This window comes from Notechis scutatus, chromosome 1 (genome assembly GCF_049901735.1).
Source record: "Notechis scutatus isolate UNSWTSFEM ecotype Mainland chromosome 1, rNotScu1.2, whole genome shotgun sequence".
NCBI classification, from domain to species: Eukaryota; Metazoa; Chordata; class Lepidosauria; order Squamata; family Elapidae; genus Notechis; species Notechis scutatus.
In genome coordinates this window covers 54,237,765-54,265,505 of record NC_142009.1, presented here as the reverse complement: position 1 = coordinate 54,265,505, position 27,741 = coordinate 54,237,765, and the positions used below count along the sequence as shown (strand labels likewise).

Below are 27,741 nucleotides of genomic sequence, written 5' to 3'. Positions count from 1 at the left end.
TCTCCTAAAACATATATTAACTCTCATTAAAAAATAGAGAAATATGTTAGTGTTTTTAGAATTGCCATGGAATCATATATTTTTCCTATGCTTGCATGGCTGCATTTCTGCATTTACACTATTAATTAGTCTATCAAAGCAGGATCCCATGGGGTTAAAAGGCAGGACAAGTTATATAAGCCCTCCGATCACACAGGCTTCCCATAAAGCAGTGAAACATTACCACATCTGCAGAAGACTGCATTGAATTTTTTTCTGTTTGAGGGAAAATCCAAGATTGCAATGGGGGACGGTGGGAACTTTAAAAAAATGGCAAGCATCCAATACATAGTGTCATCTGATCTGCAGGGAACTTGATTTGCTTCAATTGAGCATAGAAGAATCCAAGAGCATTACAGAAAGAAAAACATTGTAATGATTTTCTTTTCAAACAGAACATATTCTAAGTATTCCTTATGCCTTTAACATTATTGTAATTTCTCAAATTCACTTTTAATTTAGATTAGCATATGCATCTCATATGGCACAGAAAAAAAAAATAAACCCTGTCTTTTCCATTGCCACTTAACATTTCTTAGAAAGCAGGAGTACCCTTCTTTCATAATTTAAAATGATCTTTCAAAACAGATTTTTTTGGGTGATGACACAATGTATGCACCCAGGAGAGACTTTTCATCCTGGTGATGAGTATTGGCAATTGAGTAGATATGGGCATTTTCTTAAAAAAGCATTTGCCACTGAGCCTGTGCTTATCCTTATAAACATTTTTTCTATAATCCCTATGCACGATCATTTACTCTTATTCGGCACTTATCTCATTGTTCCTAACCTTTTTTCCTTAAAACTATTTCTATACCTCTTTCAGTATTCATCTCTTTCGTAAATCTGTACTGTAGTCATAAGCCTACTCAGGTCATATAATTTTCCAGTTAGCAACCTCAACTCTTAGTTACCAAGACTTCGATTGCGGTTGCTAAGTGAGGCCTACTTGTATTTAAAAATGTGGTAAAAGAAGAATTTGACGTCCTTTCAGAGATCTTTATAAAGGTCAAAATAAAAAAGGCATGTTAATATGTATTAATGTCCTTGGAATCAGTAGAGCGACAATATCTCCCTAGGGGAATATTGGCATATGGTACCTAATTTTTTGCTGTTGTTCAATCACTAAGTCATGTTTGACCCTTCATGACCCACCCAATAGTTGTATTTGGCCCTGAAAAATCCTTCCCCGTGCTAGAGGAAGTAAAAATGTACAAATATCTTTCAGGTCATCGAGAACTTGTGTCTAACAATATTTCTGAAGTTCTGAGGGAGTGAGCTGCCTTCAGACTGATACCTAATGCCAATCTTTATAACACCAACTTTATCACCCAACCATAGTTCAAAGGAATAAGGAATCTACAAGCACTCCAGATGTTCTCAATTTTGATTCTAACATTTTGCTATGATGAAAGAAATTGTGAGCTAAGACAAGCTGTAGCAATTTTGTAAAAAAAAATAATCTGATCTTTAGTCACTATGCCAATCTCCATGTCCTATGTTCAATTTTGACCATCTACACTCAAGCCTAAGTACTGCATTGAAGGTCCAGCAAATAAAGACCTTAAAAACTTGGGTTTGTATTGTTTCTAGGTGTCTATGGAGATTCTCAGTCATCCAGGTCATGGTTGTCCCAAAGGTGTTTTTTCAAGGGGCAACTGGACTTTCTGGGTTTTTTTTTTCTTTTGAAGGCATTTCACCTCACATCCTGAAAAAGCACCTTTGGGATATTGTCTCTAGGATTTTCTTCATGTATAGGCCAACCTGAGGTACAACGAGCATTTGGGCTAGCATTATAGTTGTGAAAAATTCTGGTGCTGTATCAGTACACTTCCTTTGGAATAAAAAAATTTCTCTTGGTAGTTGTTATAGATTATGGACTGCCACTTGCTTAATACATTCTTAATACATACTTAATTTTAGTTTACTTTATTGTCATTGCACCTCATACAATGAAATCAAACACCATCTTCAGTGCACATCATGACCATGACCATGAAAATAAACACAAGCACACATCCTTCACCCTTCGCACATTGAACCGGAAACCTCCGACACCACACCAACACTGCACTATACAGCAGAATTCAAAAGAGGGCCTGGGATAGAAGCTGTTTTTCAGCCTATTTGTCCTTGTTTTTATTATTCTGTACAGTCTGCGAGATGGTAATAGTTCAAAAAAAGGGTTCCCAGGATGAGATGGATCTTTGAGAATGTTTTGAACTTTCTTAAGGCAGCGGGAGCTATAAAGCTCTTCCAAAGAGGGGAAAGGACAACCAATGATCTCCTGGGCAATGACATTAACCCTCTGGAGTGCTTTCCTATCTGCCACTGTGCAATTGGCAAACCATACAGAAGTGCAGTATGTTAAAATGCTCCCTATGCTGCAGCAGTAGAAGGTCACCAGCAGTTTCTCATTCAGTTGTTGTTTTCTGAGAAGCCTCAGGTAGTATAATCTCTGCTGGGCCCTTTTGACCAGGGCTGCAATGTGGGCACCCCAGGTCAGGTCCTCTTTAGGGTAACACCCAGAAACTTAAAACTGGCCACTTGCTCCACTCGGTCTCCATTGATAAGCAAGGGCTGTATGTCTGATCTGTTCCTTCTATAATCCACTATAAGCTCCTTGGTCTTACTGGTGTTGAGGACCAAGTTATTGTCTCCACACCACAAAAGCAACCGGTCCACCTCATCTCATTAGGCAGACTCAACCCCCCAGAGATAAGTCCCATCACTATTGTATCATCTGCAAATTTAGCAATAGTATTACTAACGTGAGTGGGAATGCAGTCATCATAGAGGTATAGAGTAAGGGACTCAACATATAACCCTGTGGTGTACCAGTGTTAAGAATAAGGGCTGAAGAGGTATGATTACCTAATCTGACCCTCTGTGAGCAGCCAGACAGGAAATCCATAATCCAAAGGCAGATTGAATTAGAAAGCCCAAGGTCCAGAAGTTTGGACACTAGTCTTTGTGGAAGAATTGTGTTAAATGCAGAACTTAAATCCACAAAAAGCATCCTCACATAGCTCCCCCCACTGTTCTAGATGAGTCAGAGCAGTGTGAAGACTGATGGCTATAGCGTCTTCTGTAGATCTATTTTTTTTCTGCATGCAAACTGGTGTTTTTCAAATGTATGCAGAACACCAGAAATGATGTGCCGCAGACCAATTTCTCAAAGCACTTCATGATGATAGGAGTGAGTGTCACTGGTCTGTAATCACTGAGGTTATTGACAGGGAACTTCTTTGGCAGCGGAACAATGGTGGAAGCCTTCAAACAAGATGGAATAGTCGACTGGGATAAAGACCGATTGAAGATCTTGGTAAAGACTCCAGCCAACTGATCAGCACAGTCTTTAAGCACTCGGCCAGAGATACCATCAGGACCAGCAGCCTTTCTAGGGTCCACAGCCCTCAGAATGCTCCTCACCTCCTGTTCCTCCACAATGAGGTGGGGGCTACAATTGGCTGGTAGTTGTGTTTTATCCGTCTCTGATGTCTCCACTTCAAAGCGAGCAAAGAAATGATTCAGTTCCTCTGCCAATGAAGCATCCCCCTCAGCAGGGATGACATTGGTCGGTTGATGGTTTGTAATTTGTTGAATCCCTCGCCACACCTGCCTCATGTTATTGCTATAAAAATTATCCTCAATCTTCCTCTTATAATCAGTCTTGGCCTTCCGAATACCTTTCTTCAGATTAGCTCTGGCAACACTGTATCTTGCCCCATCACCGGACCTAAAGGCCTTGGCCCTGTCATGCAAGAGGCGCTGGACTTCCTTGGTCATCCAGGGTTTCTGATTGGGATAGATCCTAATACGTTTATCCACAGTGATAGTATCTGTGCAGTGTTTGATATAGCACAGAACAGCTGCAGTGTGCACCTCTAGGTCAGGGTGGTAAAAGATGTCCCAATTTGTGTTCTCAAAACAATACTGAAGTTGTTGGGAAGCATCTTCTGGCCAAGATTTCACTGTCTTTATTATAGGCAGAGCCCGTCTCCTAAGAGGGATGTAAGCTGGTGCTAAAAGCAGTGACATATGGTCTGATTGTCCCAAATGTGGTAACTGTATAACCTTATAGCCATGTTTGATGTTGGTATATACTTTGTCCAATATGTTTGCTCCTCTAGTAGCACACTTAACATGCTGATAGAATTTAGGGAGCACTTCTTTTAAATCAGCTTGATTAAAGTCCCCTGCTATGATATGCACAGCATCAGGATACTTATTCTGCTGATTACTAACAACATTATACAAGAATCCCAAAGCTATGGTAGTATTGGCATCAGGTGGGATATAGACTGCAGTAATCAAAACCACACTGAATTCCCGTGGAAGATATATGGGTCTACATTTAAGTGTCATATACTCCAGATCCATGGAGCAGTGGCTGTCTACAGTCTTTCTATTGATATACCAGCTTTTGTTCACATAAAGCCTTAAACCTCCCCCTTTGATCTTGCCAGAATCTCTACTCCTGTCCTGCTGGTGAGCTATGTAGCCTTCCAGCTCAAAAGCTGCATCTGGAAGGAGTGAATGAAGAAAGTTTCTGTAATTAGCAAAACACAGCAGTTCTTGATGAATTTAGTCTTTGCAATCTGTAGCCTTAATTCATCCATTTTGTTAGTCAGGGATCTTGCATTGGTAAGAAATATACTTTGAATTGAAGGCTTGTGTGGGAACTTACTCAGCCTAAAGAAAACCCCAGCATGGCATCCTCTCTTCCTTTTCCTGTTCTTCTTTCTCCGCCTCTTCCTCCTTCCTACAAGGATAGTGATCCATGGCTCCCCCAGGGGCCTAGCTGCCTCCTTCAGTATGTTATGAGAATGTATAAAATCATCCGTAATAGCCTTTTCACATTTCAGTCCAATTTGTAACAAGGCTTGCCAACTATAGATGCTCCTTGCCCCACAGGATTCAATCAAGGAAAGGATCCAAAACACACACAGAAATCATACACACCATAGACTGAAAGAAGGAGCGGTTAGCCGCAGCATCCATGTGCGCAGCCATCTTGAAATAAATACATTAATACATGATTTCCAGGAGCCCCAATCATGAAAGATTACTCTTCGATTTTTAAAGAAGGGCACTTGTTCTGCTCAATTCAGTTTCTTGGCAAAAAATCCATGATTTCTCATTGTCTTTCATAAATATGTGTAATGTGCTTGTGAACAGAGAGCATTGTTGTTGGTTTTTTCTTCCAAAATAATACTCCAAACTGCTTTCAATATACTTCAAAATATGTTGTTTAGTACTAGGAAACAACTATCAAATCTGTTATTTAAAATTCAATTTTCTGCTTAACAGAATTTTTCACCTGCCTTTAGCATATTTATAGCAAAAGGCAATTTAAAGGAAACTTGATGAAAAGAGGGTCATATTGATTCCTATAAGTCCATCTAAACCAGTATAGAAATTACATCCAACAAACTGCTTAGCTATCAGAGTGCTCTTTCAATCAATGGAATTAAAGCAAGTTTTGCCAAATCTCCTCCATGTGTTATCACTTTTATACTTTCTTGGAACTGATTTGGAAGCATGGGAGCTACAGAGAGAAGATAAATTGTTGAAAACATCTCTTTCTCCATTCCTTGGTTTGAAGGGGGAAAATCCCATCAATAAGGGATAGTAACAGACTCAATTCAAATTAGGGGTTTTTGCAATTAATCAGTGTTGATGATGTTTGGGTAATGAAACATCTACAAGAAAACCACCAAGTTCAGAGAGCACCAAGGACCCCTTCATTTCAACCTTGACTAGAAATGTTCTCCTCCATTGGTATCAATTTAAATTGTTTCAAATGGTTGGCCAAAAAATGGATTCTTCTTTTTTTTTAATTCAGTTTCTCAAACATTATAGATATAAGATAGAATACTTTATTGGCCAAGTGTGATTGGACACACAAGGAATTTGTCTTGGTGTAAATACACTCAGTATACATAGAAGAAAAGATACATTTGTTAAGAATCAAGAATCATAAGGTACAACACTTAATGATAGTCATAGGGTACAATCAGCAATCAAATCATACTAGGAAACAGTCAATATAAATTGTAAGGATACAAGTGACAAAGTTGCAGTCCTACAATCACAAGTGGGAGGGGATGGCTGATAAGGAGTGATGAGAAGATTAACAGTAATAGTAGTGCAGACTTTGTAATTGTTGAACAGTGATTTAATGACATCAGAACTACATGTTATTAGATCACCCTTTAACTGTGACCACTGACTCAGAATGATAGGAATCCAATAACTGGAGAATCATCCATCTGTAACCCTTGCTCTAGATCAGAAGGTGTCAAACTCATTTTCATTTAGGGCCACACCAGGGTTGTGTTTCACCTCAGGGGCTGGGGTGGGCATGGCCAACTCAACGTCACTTGTGTCGGGGGCACCTATGATGGTCTGAATACTCTGCCAGCGAAAACAGGCTCCTGAGCTCCAGTTTTGTCTGCAATGGCTTCCTGCAATCCTCTGACAGCAAAAACAGAGTTCGGGAGGGCCGTGTGCAACCCTTGTGCGGTCTGTTTTCGGTGGCAGAGGCACCGTGGGCCACTCCTTTGCTGTTTCTAGGATGGCCCCGCAGGCTAGATCTAAGCACCCTGTGGGCCAGACCCCTGCTATAGATTAACATTTCAAAGCTTTAATAATAGCTAGCAATAGAATCACAAAAGAAAAAGGGGATTCTATGAAACTTACCGAATTATCTAACAGCCTTCCAGAAATTTGCAAAAAGCCTCAGCACAGGATATTATATCTGAGAGACAATACAAAAAAATAGAGAAATTGTCATCTGAACCCAAAAAACAAAGGGCAGCATCCAACGCTAGGTGGATTTCACCTAGCTTCCAAAGTCAAATCTGATCCTGAGGGGATTTGCGAGGAAGAGGAGAGAAATTAGCTCTTCTGCAGGCAATTCGGCTTCAGGAAAAATGATTACTGTACTGTCGTCAGAACTATGCAAAGAATTGATGAAAAAGTAATCTCCCAGTAAAGCAAGTTCTGCTTAAGGTTCCCCTTTTAATAGCTTTCTTTCAAAAGAGCCAACTGATCTGAAACAGCTTTCTTTGCATTTTGCTAGTCACTCTGAGAACATATCCTCCAGAAGGCTATCAGTAGTAAATCACAGACATTTTTATGTAGTGCTTGAAGGGGATAACTTTGGAGCCATAAATGCTCTAGGGGCAAAACAGTATTCAGATATGAATGTGTGCCAATGTGAAAACCTATATTTTAAGAACACTTTTGGATGAAGAAGCACTCATTATGCACAGGCATGCCTGAAGCCAATACAACACATTAGAAAGCAAGCAGGAACAAGTTATGGGGAGACAGCAGTAGGCTTCATGAATGTCTAGTTCCAAGAACTGCAAAGGCTACATTTTAAAATCTATTTAGTAGGAAACAGGCACCAATGTTTGCGTGTGTGTGTATCCACCCCAGCAGTAATTTTGAAGTGGAACTGGAATTCAGTGGAATCTGAAGCCCAGGAGCAGGAAAGTGAGAGAAGACAGAGTTCCTGCAAACAGAGAAATACACTAATCACACAAAGGTAGCAACTATTAAACCCACAAAGATGCAACTATTAAAATAAATAAGAAATGGAGGGGGGGAAGAGGAGGGTATTTAACGAATTTGAGCCAGCAAAAATCAGCTCAGTTCTTGTGTGGAAGGGAGCATAGGGGTCTACAGTTGTTTTCAGTGCAGTGGAAAGCCTTTGTGTCGACTTATAACAATTCATTTAGTGACCATTCAGCTACAACAGCACTGAAAAAAGGATTGTTTTTCACTTCAGGTTGCAGGATTCCCATTAGTCATGTGATCAAAGTTCAGATGCTTGGCAACAGATTAGTATTTACGATGGCTGTAGCGTCCCAGAATTATGCAATCACCTTTTGTGACCTTCTGACAAGCAAAGTCAATGGGGAAGCCAGATTCACTTAACAACCATGTTACCAACTGCAGTGATTCACTTAAAAACTGTGGCAAGATAAGTTGTAAAATGGGGCAAAAGTCACTTAACTGGCAACAGAAATTAAGCGCTCAACTGTGCCTGTACTTCAAGGGCTATCTGTATATATTTTTGTAGAACTTTTTTTTCTCTAGGAATTCTTTCTCTCTTCCTCTCTCTCTTTTGTTTGAGTCAGTCCTGATGCCAGGTAACTGCCTGGACAAGACTCTGAAGTTTTCTTGGCAGGGTTTATTAGTAGTAGGTTTACCACTGCTTACTTCCTAGGCCCAAAAGAGGGGGACTGGCCCAAGGTTACCCAGCTGGCTTTGTACCTAAGGGCTGACCAGAACTCATACTCTCTGAGTTTCTACCCTGATGCCTTAAGTACTAAACCAAACTGTCTCTCTTCTTCACACAGTGATTTCATAATCAAATTGCTGACTGCAAACTTTTTTGAGAAGGCCTTTATATATACACCCCTATACATTCACACAATTATTTCCAGAGGTGTTCTGGTAGTTCATAAGGTAAGCATATCTGACATGAGAATTCATGTTCAACTTTATCATGCCCCCGTACTATTGTTCATTAAAAGAATATATACATACATACACACATTCCACTTTTTTCTTAAAATCAAAGCAAGAATAACATATATTACGTCTCCAAATAACCAGAAAACAGAAAAAGCCAGAAAAATCAAGAAACCATAGGGGAAAAAAAAGCAGATGTCAATTTCCTCCAGATAGCTTTATCTAATCTAGCCCCTTCAAGAATTCCAGTAGTTGAACTACACTTCTTTTCATCTCTAACATTCATGTTCTTATAGATATAATCCAAAATATTCTAAATCCACAAAAATGGGGAAATTACTTTTAGTAATTGTAGCAGGGAACTTTAGAAAATAGTGTTCAGGTCCAAATGCATTTTCACAATATACAAAAGTCAACCAATCCTTTTCCTCTATTCACATCTATATGTATATTAACAGATCACTACCAAGTGATATGAGTAACTAAAACACAAGCCCCAGCTTAATAGCAGTCTTCATTCCTTGTCTGATTGCACAGTTTCTGCACTTTAAACAAGAGTCTTACAAAATTCTACACAGGATAGTAACAGATATGAACGTTATTGATAGATTAAAAGGGTAACATAATTATAATTGGACCTCATTTTGATATACCTATTTTCCTCCTTCTCCTGTGGACTAATATAAAAGCAGCCTTATTATTCAAATAATGTCTGTCTAATGTCTGTTTCACTGGAACCACTAAGTTCTTATCCTGGATTAAGGATACAGAGGGATAATTGCAAACTATGATTTGTGTAGACATATAGAATTCTTTATTGACCAAGTGTGATTGGACACACAAGGAATTTGTCTTGGTGAATGTGCTCTCAGTATACATAAAAGAAAAGATACATTCATCAAGAGGCAAGAATCATAAGGCACAACACTTAATAATAATCATAGGATACAATAAGCAATCAAGTCATACTAGGAAACAGTCAAATAAATTGTTAGGATACAAACAACAAAGTTATGGTCATACAGTCATAGGTGGGAAGAGATGGGTGAAAGGAAGGGAGGATTAGTAGTAGTAGTAATAGTAATGCTTAACTAGATTTAACTAGATTTATTAAATAAATCATTTGTGTTTATATACACATTGGTATAAACAAGCAAACTATGGATACTAATTCACAATGTGGTTTGTCACTGTGGGTTATGTGGTTTGCAAAGCAGGGCTTTTGATTTAGCATGTTATGCAAACACAACAAAATGTAATTCATTCAATAAACATGGCTTAATCTACTGTGTAAATGCAGCCAGTAAGATCAGAAGACAAAACACAGACATGACAAGCTATTAATAATATCCCAGCAACTATTTCTAAAGAGAATTGATAGAATTGATACATGGTGTGATTAAAAAGCATATAGGATCCCACATTTAGGCACAAGGAAAATCTCAATATTCAAAACCTCGCACATGATGCAACGAATTTAGAAATCAATACCCTTTCTAATACTTGCCAGCATTTTAATATTTAAAAGTAGTATTAAAAGTACATTTTTAGACCCCTGCATCACTTACCTTGTCTGCTAGAGATACAATTCGATCCCTGTCGAAAGCTGTACTTAGAAATCATAAAGCTAAACTCAGAAGGGTGTCCTTAGTTGCTAACCAGCATCTAGGCCGCAGCAAGTATTTAAAAGGCGATTATTAAAAGCTTAGCAAGGGGGCTGTACACTGACACAGATGTAAGGTTGTGGCTTGTGCAATAGCGTGGTGGTACAAAACTCCAGCTGGGATGAAGCTGCTTTCAAAGCACCGTATCTGGGCTATGTTCTAAGGAACGATCGGTGGCGATGCCCTGGAGGTGGAAAATACGTGCCAAAAGCAAGCCTCATCTACAGCTAAAAGTCTGCCCACCGCGTTAGGGTAAATAAAGCCCTCCGAAACAGCTCTTTGCGCCTCGGGTTCGGGACTCGTTCCGGGGTAAAGGATCAACGTTCCAAAACTGAGCGACTAGTCCAACTGAAAGCAAGAGGGGGACACCAGCTCGCTACTATTCCACCGCTATGTTTATGTCTCTTAAAAAATAAACCAGTCACATCCAATAAACATAGCATTATCTTTGTCCATGTTTTACCGCCATTCACTGAAGAAGGTGCGTTTTTGTTTTCCGACCTCTTAATTTTGTTTCTCTCTCCCCCCCTCCCTTCCAGATATAATGGCACCTCCTAGAATGCTGTTTTATGTTTGCGGAAGGGCTTCACTTTCAGTCGGCTTCCGCTGGGTGGCGATAGTGTGCACGTCTTGAAGCTGTAAATTGAAGCGGGAGGCAGGCTGAACCGGGGGAGGCCTGTTGTTAGGAATTGGCTGGCACGGATGGGCGATAAGGAAAAATAGAATATATAAGTTTAGGTAGGGCTACAGAAATCTAGACCGTAGCAAAGAAATACAGAATACTTTTCACTCTCTGCTGCCATTTAGTGATCGGCTGATGATTGCATCCCAGATCGAGGTAATCCTTCCTTTGGCATTTAAAAATCAGCTGTACTTCAGGAGTCCTCAATTTATTACCACAATTGAGCCCAACATTTATGTTGCTAAGTGAAACATTTGCTAAGTGAGTTTTGCCCCATTTTACAACTTGCCACTGTTGTTAAGTGAATCACTGCCATTGTAAAGTGGGTGCTAAGTGAATCTGGCTTCCCCATTGACTTTGCTTGTCGGAAGGCTGCAAACGCCGATCACATGACCTTAGAACAATGCAACCATCAGAAGTAAAAAATGAAAGATCATCTTCCATACGAATGTGCACAGATTTAAAATGATGGAAGAGGGGTACTCCTGCTTTCTAAGAAACGTTAGAATGGCAGTCAAGGAAAAGGGCTGTTGTGTGGATTGAGTGTTTTGCAGACAGTATGGCTGCGTTATCAGAAAATCACTTCTCATAATTGATTTAATTAGAATTTAACCAATTGATTTAACTCAATTTTCTGGGTCTTCATAACACCCTGAACCAAAGACGATCCATTGGTTTTGTTAGACTAAACTATGCTAGACTAAATTTATGGTAATTTGTGGTTCCGATGGCAATCACAGAATATGTATGTTAAATGCTTCAGTGACTGTAGCAAACACAGTGGTTAATTCTGAGAATATATTCTCTGCTAGATTATAACAATCTGGGCAATCTAGCACACAGTATATTGTTCTCCAGATGTTACAGTAATGAATTCCAGCTCTCATTAGCCCCCATCCCATCAGTACTAAGGATGATGACATTTGCAATCCAATAATATCTGTGGGGAAAGCAAGTTGTATATCTTTCTGCTACCGTGTTTCTCATATAATAAGGCCAGGTCTTATTTTTTTTTGAGCCCCGAAAAAATGGCTAGGTCATCTTTTTGGGGGTGACTTAATTCCCCCCCCTTGCATCTTTGGGCGGGCGGGTGGTGACGGCTTGGATGTTGACCTCGGCGTTGGTGAGGCACTTAGTATCGGGGTCAACGCAGGCAGCACCATATCCGAGTGTGCAACAAAAGTACTTCCTAACGGCAAGCCCCCCCCACCATTCCCCCCATTTCGCATGTTTTAATATAGGCCTTAATTTGGGGGGAGGGGCTTAATTTCATTTCATGCCTATAAAACATGCTGGGACTTCCTCTTGGGGGAGGCCATATTGTTGGAGAAACAGGGTAGAAAAAAAGGAAAAGTATATTTACCAAATGATGTTACAGTATCTAACTACCTTATCATATGACTTTTCTATGTAAACATTTTTTTCAGAAGTATGTAGTAAGCCGTGATTCTACTTTAGTAGATTCCTTAATGCGGTAGCATTTTTTCAGGTTTGCCTGTAAGTCTGAAAAAAAAATACTGAAATGAGTAGCAGTGTTCTCTGCCCACACAAGATCAGAACAGTCTCTTCCTAACCAAAGCATATAACAACCCTGAAAATTATTTACCTCTATATTCATTTTTTTAATAACAGCTTATTATTCTAAGCTAATAATATGGATGTAAAGGATTGTGTTGTCCAGGAACAAGGAATGTGTTGGTCACTATTTGTAGTTAAGACTTTACTTCTATCAATTGAAATGGCCAGTGTGTCAACTCATGAAATATTTTCTATGCCTGTTTTATAGTTGCCAACAGAAAGGAGGTGGGGGGAAGAGTTTGAAAGAGCAGTGCTGCAGTTTGGAAGTGAAAATACATTCCATGCATACCTTGCAAAGATTATACTGACCGACTGGAGTTTCTGGTATGCAATTGGAGACCCAGATTAATGACTCTTGGCAATGGATGTGTTTCGTTGGAGACTATGAATTATGATATACCCAGAGGGGTGGGGGAAAACCAGGGTCAAAGGTGATAGTGAATTACATGTCTCAGAATCGGCTACATCCAGGTCATGCCAATATGTCGCTCCTAATGAATTATTTGAAGCTTTTTGAAGTTTGGCTCAAGACTCATGATTTAATTAGGGCGATCACTGGAATCCTGACAGCTAGCCAATTCTATGAAGAAGTACTTTTTCCTATCTTGAATCTCCATTATTCATCTCATTTGATCTGGCTGTCTAAATTGGGGGGCCCTTCCTCCCTCATTGTTCCATGTATATTCTTCATGAAGCTGCCTGCTCAGTGAAAAATGATGACCACTGAAAATAGAAGTGTACTGTTCTTTTACATTTAAGAGGGAGGAGGAACAATATTGAATTAGCTGTTGAAAAGAAGTTTGGAGGTCATTTAGATATTTCTTAAATGTAGTTTTTGCTTTTATTTTCCTTTTCTTGCATTTTTTCTTTCTTCTTTGTCTTTTGTTTTCCTGTAAAAACAAAATGTAAAACCCATTGGCTTCTCCTATTCAAGTTAGCAGGGATGCCTTCAGGGGTGGGATGCTACTGGTTCGACCCTGTTCTATAGAACCAGTAGCTCCGTAGAGCAGCTGACACCAAACCGGTTCACTGCAACAACCTTCTGGTCGTCTGTTTGGCCCACCCGCCCGCCTCTTGGCTGTCCTTTATTTCCTGCTTTTTCAACCTCAACTGCTTTGCACAGCACAGCTGAGGTTGAAAAAGCAGGAAAGAAGAGGATTTTCAAATGCTGCACTTGTCAGCTGTCCAGGTGGCACAGCTGATGATTTTTTGCAAATGCTACACACACACACACACACACACACACACACACACAGAGCAAAACACACTCTCACCGAACCGGTTGTAACACCAGTTGAATCCCAGCCCTGGATGCTTTCTGATACATGTAAAGAGAAAGGACTCATAAAAATTGTGCTTGCTTTTTGAAAAATATTTAAGAATGTGTATTTAAAATGTATTTGCTGCTTGAGTGATCAGAGACAACAGTTTAGTCATTTACATTTTACACATGATGAGTCTAATTTATTCATTAAACCCTTAAATCTAAGTGTTATTCTGTACATAACCATTAGAAAAATGATTTTGCTGAATTGAGAATATAACCAGTTCAGTTAATTGTCTTTCTTTTGTTACCTTTTCAGAAATAAATCCCATTGCATTTGTTAGGATTTACAAGGAGGCAACTGTGTTTGGCATTTGTGCAGCTTCTTTTCTTTCTTTCTTTCTTTCTTTCTTTCTTTCTTTCTTTCTTTCTTTCTTTCTTTCTTTCTTTCTTTCTTTCTTTCTTTCTCTTCCTTCCTTCCTTCCTTCCTTCCTTCCTTCCTTCCTTCCTTCCTTCCTTCCTTTTTTTGTGGCACCTGTAGACCTCTCCAATTTTGGTGACATGTTTACCAAAAGTTCGTGATTTGTATCATTTACTCCATATACTTACCAAATTTTAAAAACAAAAACAATCCTGACAGTTATTCCCCAATACAGAAAAAAAAGCCTACTACTTTACTTTATATCTTCATCCACCATCATCACTCTGCCTGCTGTTGGCCACTAGTCTAGATCTATTCCACTGTTTTTCAGTGTCAGACATACCAGTTTCTTTCTTATACAGAATAATTGCTATTACTTTCTAAGCTAAAAAGATCTTCCCCAGGGGATGAAACCATCTTGAATGATATCCTATTGAGAGATAATGCTGATAACAATATGTCAATGTGGTATCTTTCCCTGAGCTACTGAATGTCACTTTGGAGCTACTGTTGGAGTTTCTGAAGTTTGGATAACTTCAATCTCCATGCTGTAGGAAAGAGGACTACTGTAGCTCATGTCTTTGGACTAGTTGAAGGCAACTGCAGGACCAAAATAATCGAGATGAGACATCCTGTATACTTTTAACACAGGGCAAAAAGAAGAAATGAGCCATTTTCAGGTTGAATTGTATGCTATCCAAGTTTGGGGAAATCTTGGAATAAGTGATAGTGGCATTAGTGAGAATCAAGCGTCTTGTTATAAAAATAGTAGAATATGCTGTTCATTCAACAGCATGCTGCTTTAGGACCAAGCAAAAAGTCTCAAGCCCACTGAAAGTATTTTTAATTCTTCAAAACTCTTTGTTAGGTTAAGTGTGTAAACCAGTGGTGTCAAACTTGCGGCCTGCAAGCCAAGTGCATCACATGCTGACCTCACCCCTGTCAGTTTAGCGAAGGGGGGGAAAGTCCCAATATGTCACGTGACGCCACCGTGATGATGCGAGTTTGACACCCCTGGTGTAAACATTCACAGAATTAGAACAGTACCCAAAAGTCCATTTGTTCCTAGACATTAAGGATTTCTATTACAGAGTGAGAATTAGTAATGAGAATAACATTACGCTAGTCCTCCTCTCCCCAAAATAAAACAAATATCCAGTTACTTCTGGGTTACTAGAAGAATAAGAGGGGAAAAGCCAGAGTATAGTGAATCCCAAAGAGCATGTTGGCTAGGGAATTCTGGGAGTTAAAGTCCATCTTAAAGTTGCCAAGTTTGAAAAACACTGGTTGCTCTACCAGATATTCAGATCATCCTAACAAAAGTATTGCCCAAGCTATGTTTTAGAGATTTGCCCCTTTATGTATAGCTGTATCTGACTTTGCTTTTTATCATTACAGTACTGTGCACTAGCAGCTAGACCTTTTAATATAGTGCCATCTTGAGGTAAAAGAAATAATCATTGCACTAAAATTGATGGACGGTATTTATTAAAGTAATTTTTTTCACAAATATCTGGTAATATTGTTTATTTGAATGCTTTTCTTATTTACATTCTGCATTTCTTTACAATTTTTCAGGACCGTAATTTTTTGTTCGTAAAAATGTAATCTGGCCTACCCCATCTTGGTTGTCTTATTGATACATTGGGTAACTAAGTCTGTAATTCCAAGATAGCATGACTATCTGGGTATAATAAAAATTAAAGTCCAACTGATCTAGTCAGTCACCAGATTGAAAATGGCTGCCCTAATCTTTAGCTGTAAAAAGAACAAAACTGGGAAAGGGAACTGTGGATTGTAAAGAAAACTACATCCCTTCCCCCATCCCAGTGTGTCATTGAGAGGCCCCCTCCCTCCAGAAGGGAAGAGGGCTCACCCATCAATCACCAGTGCTGGCCAGCCAACCCTACCTCACCAGCATGGATCTGTGACTCTCATCCTTCCTTTGCTGATTTCAAATTTCAGCCTTTGTTCTAAAGCAGTCAATCAGTACTCCCCCATTGGACTTTGCCACCAGCTAATTGGGCACAGCAGTGGAGTGGGAGTGACTTCCAACTTCCTGCCAGTTTTCTTATTGCCTTTGCTTATGGGAAGCTGCCAAGGAGCATCAGAAATCACTCCTCCATAAGATACTTCTGGCCATTATAAAATGTTACACACATTCACACATCCCAAGGTCACATGACTGCATTTTGGTTGCATGGCAACTAGTTCAGACTTACAACTGGTTGTAGTGTTCCGTGGTCATGTGACAGCAATTGGTGTGTTTTTTGAAAGTTTCTGGCAGAAAAGCTTAGTGAACATGCATTTGGACTTATGACTGCATGATTCACTTAACAACATCATGAAAACAGTCATAAAATAAATCCCCATTATGTGGGTGCCTTGACTTATGACAGTCATGAGTTACAACCAAAATTCAAGGCCCAATTGCAGCCATAAGTCAAGAATTATCTATGCATTGATTCTGGAATACATGGAGCTCACACAGAATCCACCTGGCCCTTTGGAATGAGAACAGATGCTAGACCACAATTCCTTTTGTTTGAGAACAGTGTGCTTTAGGAACAACAGTCAGCAAAATCTTTCAGGAAATCTTGCCTATCATTACTGGAGTTTTGCAGTACTTTTTTTTTTCCAATGTATAATTCACCTTTGCCTAGACATGCCCATGAAAGATTTATATTAATAACAATGAAGATGTAATGCAGTTCAATTCATAAACAGACTGTTAAAAGTCTAAGGTGTTTCACTGTTTGATACTGTTATTTAGTATCAGCATATACAACAGAGTCTCTTGTAGTATTTCTTCTTGAATTTTTTTCTAAAAGACTGGTTTATTTATTGATTATTTATTTAAAGAATTTATATTTCTACCTAGCCCATGACATGACTCTGAGTGGTACAACCAAAAATAAAATTTAGCCAAGTACAGTCCAGAAAGATTAACAGCAGTAATGCTGATATATAATATGGTCTAAAACAGTCCATTTAATCCATAAAGACCAAACAATCAACCAAGAAGACTGATTTAACCTCTCAATACATGTACCTGAGCATTAGACATTTTGATCCAGCCCAAAACCATGCACATTTTATATCCCATAATTTTGATTTATTTTAAATTTTGCAACCCACCTTCTTCAAGTTCATTTACATTTGCAACAGTGTCCTTCTGAGTGTCATTACAATTAATAGACCCGTATCTTAGCTGCTTCATTTCCAGGTGGTACTTTTCATTTGATGTGGTTGTCTCCTTCATTTTCGGCATCTCCTCACCATCTTCATCACTTTCATTTTTCTGAAACAGCCCAGATAATAAATTATGCATTGTAAAAAACAAAATATATTCTAGAAAGTCTTGATAGAGGAAAGCAAGAATGACTGATAACCACAGGCTTCCCATTACTTTTCTTTTCTGATTTTTTAAAATAGGATCCTGTTGTAGGTTTTATGTTATGTATTTCATTAGAGAATACTGATTTAAAATGAAACTTTACATGCTTTTGATTCATGCACATATAACTAGTTCAATCCATAGCCTAATTAATGTGGAAAGGTTTTGAACTTAGTGGACTGGATGCACTCAAAAAAGTATCAGCACCAAGATTTGAGAAATCTTGGTGCTGATACTTTTTTGAGTGCATAGTCCACCCCATTCCAGTAGGTTCTAGTCTTTCCACATTAATTAGGCTATGGATTGATCTAGTTATCCATGCATGAATCAAAAGCATATAAAGTTGTATTAATAACACTGTATAAACATTATAGAAACAACCCCATTTTTTGGTATGTCTGTATTAGGGTTCTCCATCAAAGCTATATTTTTCATAAGGCATCTTAATTATATGGGTTTTTTAAATCCCATCTATTACATTTTTGGAACATAGACCATGGTTACATGGCAAATTGATCTTACAGTGTGTATGTATGTGTAATGATCTTCTATTAGAATACTAGGATTAATATATTACTCTGATTATAAAAAAAATAGCACAATCAATGTCATGTTGCCCCACTTGGTACAGTAGGATGATTTTTCTCCTTATCTATAATCTGTGGAATAAGGGCCATTGTTATTGCCTGATTGTACAATTACTTCTGAGTTTCACTGCTAACATCGACAAAGTTTAAGTATTATGATATTCAAAGGACCCTCCGTCACTTTTTTTTTTAAAAAAAAAAAACCTTATATGTCACCCAGATTTTACTTTACTCTTCATTAATTTCATGGTCTAAGCTAATTGCATTTGTGGCATATGCTTCTAGCTACTCTACCACATGATCAGATTTTAAATATCTCCAATAAAATACCAACTTTACAGAGCAAACAGGTTTCTCAACATTACAAGCTGACCAGTAACTTTGCTCTGAATTCTTTGAAAGTTATTAAAACAAAAGTTAAATGAGAAGTTGTTACATAAGTGCAGTAGTTTATAAGGATCAACATCCTGGGCCATGAATCATAATTGTGTAGTAATTTGCAAAATAGCTGATTAGTAATGATTTCTTAAAGGAATAAATGTTTGAATACATTGTAAAAGATAAACTATTCTTTTTTACTTGTTTCCTCCTTCCCAATGCCAAGGACATACCTGGAATTTCCAAACAATTATAAAAAACAAATAAAAATTCAGATGGACTAAGGGGCTTCCCAGTTATAAAAGAAAATGTCTGCATGCATATTGATACCTATGGTCACCATTTGGTGGGGGTGCGGATGGGCATAAAAACCCCCACAAAAAAGAAAAGGTATACAAAACATACAGCAAGCCTACCTGTCAGAATACAGCTTCAACCATAACAACACAGAGCACAAAGAACAAACTCAGAACCGCAAACTTGATTGCAGGAAATGCTTCACAAAGGGGTCAAGTCTGAATACTCACCCACTGTAGTTTTTCCCAAACCCCAAAAACTTTACCTTGACGTCACTATGCCTCACTTCAAGAGGGGGCCAAAAGCGCACCAACGGCCACCGCCCCTGTCCTATGTTTCTTACTTTTTTTTCTTATATGTAACCACATGTATCACACTAATACATTATACTATTACTTGTAAACAATTGGCAAATCAAATAAATAAATAAATAAATAAATAAATTTAAGCTCAACGTTCAATTCAATGAGTAGTTTAAAGACAACAGGAAGCATATATTCACAAAGTTGTATTGATATCAGGCTTTTTTCCTTGAAACCTGGCTGGGAAATAGTTAATCCAAGAAGGAGAATACAACAGCTCTGACATTTATTACACAGATGATAGCATAACAAGAATTCTAGCAAATAATCTATTTTTAAAATGAAACACCTCTATATTAGCAATTTAGGGCAAAGCCTCTCATTTGTTTTCTCTGATTTTTCTATACAGACAGCTAGAACGACCCCCCCGAATTTTATGACCCATTTGTTTATGGAGATTCTCAATCATCCAGGTCATGGTTGTCTCAAAGGTGCTTTTTTCAAAAGGCAACTGGACTTTCTGTGGCGGGGGGAAATGATGGGGAATGGAAGGATTTACCGTATTTGCCGGCGTATAAGACGACTTTTTTGCCCTGAAAAAATGCCTCCAATTGGGGGGTCGTCTTATATGCCGGGTCGTCTTATACGCCGGCAAATAGTAATTGGGAAGCACTGCGGCTGCCCGCGGCTGAGGCACTTTTTGCGCACCGTGGAAACGAATCCCGTGAAGCCGAAAGGAGCAGCCAGCCTTCTCCCAGCTCCCAAGGAAACGAGGCTCGCACCGCCCGAGCTCCGCTGAGGTATCCGGCTGGGGCTGTCAGGAGTTGTTACCACTGGCGCGGCTCGCCGCGGCTCCAGTCCCACGTTGCCTCGGGAGGGAAAGGCAAAACCAGGAGCCGCTGCTGCCATTGCAAAGCGCCTCCGCGGCTCTTCCTTTGTGCCTTTCCCTTCCCGAGGCAACGCGGGACTGGAGCCGCGCGGAGCCGCGCCAGCGGTAACAACTCCTGACAGCCCCAGCCGGATACCTCAGCGGAGCCCGGGCGGTGCGAGCCTCGCTTCCTTGGGAGCTGGGAGAAGGCTGGCTGCTCCTTTCAGCTTCACGGGATCTGCTTCCACGGTGCACAAAAGTGCCTCAAAAAAAAAAAAAGTGCAAAAGTGAAAGGCGTGCGGAAGAGAGGGCGAGTATATAACAAACTATATTTTGAGTGGAAATGTTGGGGGGTCGTCTTATACGCCGGGTCGTCTTATACGTCGGCATATACGGTATATTGCTGGCAGTCATCTGATCATTAGCATTCTGAAGATTGGTTGTTAGTTCTCTGAAAGTCATTGAGGCCACTTGGAGGGTTTATCTGTACCCTTAGGGTCACTTGAATCAGAGTGCAAATGAGTCTGGAACCTTCTTGGGACGGTTGAAAGGACAGTGTTTTAGACAGGAGGTCAGTGGTGTCATATCCCTCTATCTCTGTTGAAAGAAGGCAGTTCAGTTTTAACATAGACAGCCTCTTTGAGCCCTCTTTCAAATCAATGATCCTCTCTGTCCAGAATGTGGACTGTTCTGTACAGTCATTACCATTCTTGCAGACCCGCGCCGCAATTGGCTAAGACGCACGGCGAGCTGATTGGCTGAGCGAGCCGCACGGATTGGCCCGCCGCGAATCCCCCGCGATTGGTGGAAACTAATCGCGGGAGATTCAAAGCGGTGCCATTAGCGCGCGCTGGCTAGAGAATAAAAGCCGCCGCTTTTACTTTCGGAACCCGAGCCGATCTCGGGACTAATAAATGAGCTGAACTAAGTCACTGGCTCCCGAGTCTCCTTCCTAGCGCCGGACACGACATGGACAGTTTAACTTTAAACCCAAGAATACCTTAAGGCAGGAGCTTGTTCATTTCAAGGATAAAATACCCAGACACAAACTGAGCAATGTGGTATATGCTGTGCAATGTAGTGAGACCTGTACAGATTTGTACATTGGGGAAACAGAACAACCACTACCCAAATGCATGGCACAACATGGAAAAACAAACCCAAATAATAATTTTGGGGAAATGCCCAACATAAACATGTTAAAAGGTTACTGGCAAGATTTGCACAATGCAAAAACAATTAAGTACATTTGTATATAGCTTAATACCACTTCCATAAGTCTTACTTTACTATGAAGCAAAGCTTGTATACACCACTCAGAACAGATTGCGTATGTTGCTAAAGCAGTAACTGATAGCCTTTCACATGGAGACAATTGTTGGAGTTTATTTTTATCTCAAGCATTAAAATTATTTAGGCGGGTCAGCTTCTTAATAGAGCTAAAATTAATATTCATTACATCATACTTTCTGTTTCATTCCAGGACTTTGGAAGCCCCAGTACTTCATGGTTTGGGTGTAACACAACTTAAAATTTAATCCCCAAATCATGGTGGCCAACAAATTGCTTAAGGCCTTTAAATTGCATTTGTTATATTTACCTTATTTTGTGTCCTGTAGTATTCATCCACTGCATACTGGTATTTAGGTTCATTGAGTCCAAGGAATGTGACAAATTTCCCACCAAGAAATTCACAAGCTATAAAGATATTGAAAAAAAAGTAGTTTGAACAAGTCATAGATTTTGTGTGTGTGTGTGTGTGTGCAGATATGCAAGTGTATACGTGGAGCATGAGTACAATCAAAGCATCTATTAGTAGATAGTGGCCAGTATTAGTCAACAAATTCTTCCTTTTCACATACAATTTATTTTCTGATTGTTGGAAGAAGAAAATAAATTCTGTGGCTGGGGCACAATCCATTATTAATTTCTTGATAAAGGTGTAAGAACATAGGTTTTCTCAGGAATTGCTGATGTACTAAACATTCTTATCTTACTGGTAAGAATGGTATTACACTTAGCTGCTCGCCCCCCTCAAATATACTTACCAAAAAATGCTGTGGCTACAATTTGAAGTGCCCAGCTTCGTAGATAATTACCCCAAGAGAGATTAGCCTATGAATAAAGCCAGAGGTCTGTTGGTAACAATACAGAGACTCATCTGCAGCTGCTACAAAGCAATCATACCATGTGGGTGCATTTCAGAGCAAGATCATAGGCTTCAGTTGCAAAAAGAGAAAAGGAAAGTTATTGCTGTACCAAAACTACAATCAAGTGGTCACTTTTGCTGAAATTTCATTCTTACATTATATAAAGAAAAGCATCACTTTCCTGGGAAACAAGTCCCAAATGAAATGTAATAGTAATAGGGCAATTCTCTCCCTGCCCCCCACCAAAATTATTTCTCTATCTTATTTTCCCTTTTTGTCCTTTTTCATGATTAAACAATGGCCTCCTTGTACCCATGAAATAGAATGGCTATCAGATAATAGAGCTTGTAATAGAAGGTAAGCAGGGACAAAATAAAACAATCAAGGCTAGGAATTAATATTTAATATTACATGAGTAAAATATATAAGCTTTATCGGCAGCCAAGAAATCCATCAGGAAGACATAAAGATTTTTGCAGACAAGATATATTTCGCATACAGGTCCCCCCCCCAACACACACATATTAGAAGCAACATCTGAAAGGTCAACAATGTGATTCTAAAATATTTCTGAAGTTCATATTGCTTACTTCATTAAAAAGTCTTCGCATTTGTGTCACTGAGGCTGGTCTGCTCCTTTCTTTTCTGTTCTGACCCAGCTCCCCGAACACAACAAACCTTCTGAAGTTAAATCAATGATTCCTTTATTAGGAGCTCCAGCAGACCCAGCAAAAAGTTTGGGATTCAAATTTTTAACAACTGGTTCTGTGGGCATGGCTTAGGTGATGGGCGTGGCTTGATGGTCATGTGACTGGATGGACATGGCTTGGTGGTCATGTTATTGACTGGGTGTGGCCAGCTCAATATCACTCACATCGAAGCACGCATCTCCTCCCCTGGCCTCTCATGATTGTGGGGATGCTGCAACAGTCGTAAGTGTGAAAAACAGTCATAAGTCACTTTTTTCAGTGCCATTGTAACTTTGAATGGTCACTCCACACAAGCAAAGTACCAGCAAAGGAGGGAAAAAAACCTCCAGAGAGGTTCCTGAGACAGGAAGTCTAGTCCTGCCAAGAATGTAATAAGGGTTAACGGAGAGGCAGTTTCTGTAAGCAACACCAGAATGTTTCCTTCCTGCCTTCCTTACAGGATTAGGCCAGTAATTTCTTCTAACAACCGGTTCTCTGAACTGCTTAGAATGTTAACAACCGGTTCTAGAGAATGGGTGTGAACTGGTAGAATCCCACCCCTGCTAATAAGTCTGTCTGGCAGGGAGATAGATAGTTGTCTGCCACATCTATTCATCTCTGCCCCCTGCCCTTTATCCCCAGAGCTAGTGTGGGGCTTCGCTAGCAGCAGTGGCTCTTCTGTCCCAAGGATCGACCCACAGATTTCCCCTGCTCTCCTCTCCTCTGCCTTCTGTGCATCCGCCTGTCAGGCACTGGACCCAGGTGTTCCTCCTTTTCCTCATCAACCACCTCCAGACCTGGAGGCTGTTGACTCTCCATCTGAGGGCTGACAGATGCCCCAGGCTCTGCCTCTGTCTCTCTCTCTCTGACAGTTCCATTCCCTCTTCCTCAGGTTGCCTTGATGCTGATCCTGACTCCTATGCCTCCTCCTCATCTGATTTGGCTGCTGGAGAGACCAGCGGCCGACAGGCCACAACATTTTCTTTCTTTCCTTTCTATAGCATGCATAAAAACTAACTTCTTCAAATGACAGTAGCAAACCCCAGATTGCAGGAAAAGCTTATTTTCCATGGCATGATCAGCCATTGTGTTGCTGTTGACTTTCAGTGGTAAAAAAAGAAGAGGATCCATTGGTTGCCCTCATGTACCAGCAGTCATAAAATAGATGATGATGATGATGATAGCCATCATAAACTTACAGTGTCAAGTAATGGCTTCTGATTGTCCTCCTCAACATCATCTTCTGAACTGCATTCTTCCATTGTTTCACCATTTGCAAAATAAATAATCTTTCTGGGAGATTTATTATCCTTTAGAGTATCATCTCCCAGTTCCCGTCCATCATTCACTGTTCCTTCCTGTTCATCAAAACGAAAATCAACTCAGCCAAAACAATTTTAGGAAAAGATGACAATTTTTATTTCTTCTTCTAAAAATAGAATAAAAACATAATATTTGTAGCTCAGAGTTGAACTGTGGGGTCCTTAGGGCTCTCTGGTCTTGGTTGTTTTTCTGTAGATATTTCATTATCAAACTAGGTAACATCATCAATGGTATCATCATATCTCCTAGATAGATAATGTAATGTCAGCCAAAAGGAAAGAAAAAAGCAACCAAGCTCAGAGAGCACCAAGGACCTCCCAGAATAAAAACAAACTTGTTCAACTTTGAAGGTTTCATTTGAAGGCTTCTAAAATTAACTAAAACCTTGGAAACAAGTGAGGAAAATCTGGTTTAAATTTTATGAATATTGTGTTGAGAACATTTGAGCAACAAGAAAAGGTTGTTCAGTCAACATTAATCAATTGCCATGACCATGCTGTTTCCCCCCATTCTTTTATAGTGTGCTTATATGTGTTGTTCAGTGGTGAGATTCAAAAATTTTTACTACTGATTCTGTGGGCATGGCTTGGTGGACGTGGCAGGGGAAGGATACTGTAAAATCTCCAGTTAGAGGTGGTATTTGCCAGTTTTCCGAATTACTCAAAATTTTCAATACCGGTTCTCCAGAACTGGTCAGAACCTACTGAATACCACCTCTGGTGTTGTTCCTGGAGATATGTTTTATGTGTACTTGAGACTGCTTTCATGTATTGTAATACATGGCACATCATTTGTTCTTTCAATCCTCTGACAAAGAAGTAGTCTTTTGAAATAAGTTGGGACATTTGGTACAATAATATCATCAACTGTCATGAACATTAAAAGATGAAATTACCCATTTTAATGTGAACCAAAAATCAGATTTATTATTGAGGCATTGATTTGGTATAATACTATGTACATTAATGCTTGAAAATAGTGAGGGTTTGTTGGCTACCTGTACTTTTACTTTTCACTCCAGATGGGCTGGTAAATCAACACACACGCACACAATAAAATTACATAAAACTTCCATTGCTCTCTCATTTTTCACACAAAAATCACGAGTATGTTCTGTTCTTTGCACATGGTTACAACGTTGAAAAGGCTTATGCCAAAGGATTATCAGGATATTCATAAGCCAAATAGTGTCCTTATGATTAATATTGTTTACTTTGTTTCTACCCATCAAGATTCCAGTCAACTTTCCTTATGACTGAAGGCCAAAGAAAATGAGAAAATGAAGCATGCTTTGTTCTTCATCTCTAAATCCACCCTTCAGGTACATTCAGCTTGTTTCAAAACAATACTTGACTATCAGCAGTAAATTTTCAAACCCATTAAGAAGAATGATTGCATATCAGCACACATTTTAATAATTGTATGCATTTTGTTGTATAATAACAGTTTTCCCTAAACAACAAATTTATTCTTCAGCATTATCTTTCAAGTTATTGTTGTAACAAAGATTGCAAAATCTTTGAAAAACTCAACAAATTTCCACTTGTATCAACTTCAAAGCCATTGAGATTTGAAAGAACAGAACAAGAACTCACCTTTAGAGGTTTTTGGGAATTGTCCATCACGGAAATAATATCTGATTAAAATAATGCTGAGATAGAAGATGTATAACACATCACTGGGTGTCCATGCAGAGAAATCTTGGAAAGAAGAGCATTTCAAAGGAGGCCAGCTGACAAAAAGCAGTATAGTAGACCAGGATATCCCTTTGTCAACAAGGGTTGGCCAAGTTTGAAATGTGGGCTGGACTTTCTCCTCTTCCGTAATTTAATTACCAAATCTAAATATTTATAGTGATAACCAGAAAGCTAAACGAATGCAAAATGAGACTTTAAAAAATGGCTACACATATGATTATAAATACATTCCCCTTTTGGGGAGCTATCTTCAGTATCTTCTTTTCTATGGTTTACAATCCTCCCTCCCCCCTTTTAAGTCAAATGCTTTTGTGGTTTAGAAGTTCCGGGAATACAGTTCTTTTCCAGCAGATCTAATCAGCCAGAAAGAAAAACCAAAAACAAACACTGCACCTCTGTTGAAAAGCAACATTATCTGGAACTGTAGATGCTATGCCATCTATGGGCTGCTTTAGAGCATTGCCATGTCTTTTAAGACATCATACATAACTTGCTACATGCTAATATCTTAAGGTGTGTGAGAGAACAATATAAGAAGAGAAAACAAGGGTTCCGGGGACATTAAAAAAATCAGTATGGCACCCCCATCCTTTTTTATGTACACATTAAAAAGTAGCAGGTAGATTACGTTTCTGTTTGCTGTGTGCAAATTGAGAACAAGACACAGGCATCTTCATATACATTTCCTCTTTGATATTTTCAATAGAGGGTAGTGGTTGAAGGGGTACCGCACTGCCAACTTAAAAATGTGCAAACAATGATGGATTTTTTGAAGTTTTTCTTCCAATCTCTGCATTTATTTCCAGACATGTCTCATGAAATCAAAAAAACTTGAATTCTGATCATTCTTTAACTACCTATACTCAGTCTCCCTCTAACATCATTAGTTTCTTCTTCTCTCCACATTGACTCTGATCCATGAAATCTTATGCTGGAAAATAATAATAATAATAATAATAATAATAATAATAATAATAATAATAATAATAATAATAATAGCAACTTGTCTTTAAGTTGTCCCAAAACATTGGGTTTAATAAACAAATCTCACAGTGCAACAGTGCCCCCTGGAGAACCTATAACAAAGGACTATATTTTAGTACTTTATTTGTTTCTCAATAGCCCTCCATTTAATTCTTTCTCCCTCCTACTGCCCTTCAATAGTAATAACGACCAACCATAAATTGCTTCCTGGCTGCAAATATATGTAGATTGAAAATGAAGAAAAAATAATGATTTAACATTACAAATCAAGTCCAATGAGGAGAGCTTATGTGAAAAGAATGCATCAGTTCTGGAGAAAACACTATGCAGAATCAGAAATTACAGAACAGAAGCTAGCAGAATGTCAATTTATAATATGAAATAGTTATTTAGGAACATTAGAAGGTTTGCTATCCCTCTTCCTTTACATGAACAATCTAAAGCTGTGTGGAAAGGCATGATCTGAAACTGAATCACTGCTCAACAGCCAAGATATTACAGTGGAGTTTGGACTGGCCAAATGTGCCACACTCACCATCAATAAAGGATAAATAGTGAACATTGAAGGAATCAAGATGCTCTATGGAAATAACATCAAAGAATGGGATGGAAGTGCTCATTCTTCTGCAATGGAATTCTGGCACTGATGATAATATTACTTTATTTAAACATATATGCCTCCCAACTCTCAGCAAGAGATAAAAGCAGCTTTTACAGATATTCCCACTCGAATTAACTCCTTGCTTTACCTCTAAAGTCTCACAAAGGTGTGTTCTCTTTATAAGTGATTCAACACGGAGTTGTAATAGTATTTTGTATTTGATTTTCACAGGTAAATGTCACATTGAGACATGTAAGAGAAAAAATTGAGTTGAAAAGTTACATTTTCTATGACCTCCACCTACTAGACCAGCTTCCTTGAATCCAATAA

The 27,741-nt window shown here is 39.1% G+C and overlaps 2 protein-coding genes across 12 annotated transcripts in view; both read right to left on the bottom strand.

Annotated features, from left to right (window-relative positions):
• Window positions 1–10,581, bottom strand: part of DISP1 (dispatched RND transporter family member 1) — a 73,031-nt gene extending 62,450 nt beyond the window's left edge. The window contains exons 1-2 of one of the 10 annotated variants that reach the window (XM_087964339.1): window positions 10,098–10,581; window positions 6,745–6,802 (exon numbers count right to left, since the gene is read on the bottom strand). The gene's annotated coding sequence lies outside the window, so the exon portion shown is untranslated. Of the gene's footprint in view, window positions 1–6,744; window positions 7,565–10,097 lie in introns of all 10 variants that reach the window. The other 9 variants (XM_087964331.1, XM_026682302.2, XM_087964362.1 and 6 more) reach the window with 9 other exon arrangements.
• A 2,688-nt stretch (window positions 10,582–13,269) lies between these two features.
• On the bottom strand, window positions 13,270–26,093 carry FAM177B (family with sequence similarity 177 member B). Of its 2 annotated transcripts, XM_087964506.1 has the most exons (6): window positions 25,725–26,093; window positions 24,006–24,164; window positions 22,016–22,082; window positions 21,568–21,665; window positions 17,277–17,439; window positions 13,270–13,343 (listed from the first exon to the last, which is right to left on the bottom strand). In XM_087964506.1, the coding sequence occupies exons 1-6, from the start codon at window positions 25,749–25,751 to the stop codon at window positions 13,276–13,278; spliced, it is 582 nt and encodes a 193-aa protein (XP_087820632.1). In that variant the 5' UTR covers window positions 25,752–26,093; the 3' UTR covers window positions 13,270–13,275. The 2 variants fall into 2 exon arrangements, with proteins under 2 accessions (XP_087820632.1, XP_026538208.1); XM_026682423.2 differs by lacking the exon at window positions 13,270–13,343 and having other exon boundaries at window positions 15,610–17,439; window positions 25,725–26,088.
• Between the last annotated feature and the right edge of the window lie 1,648 nt (window positions 26,094–27,741).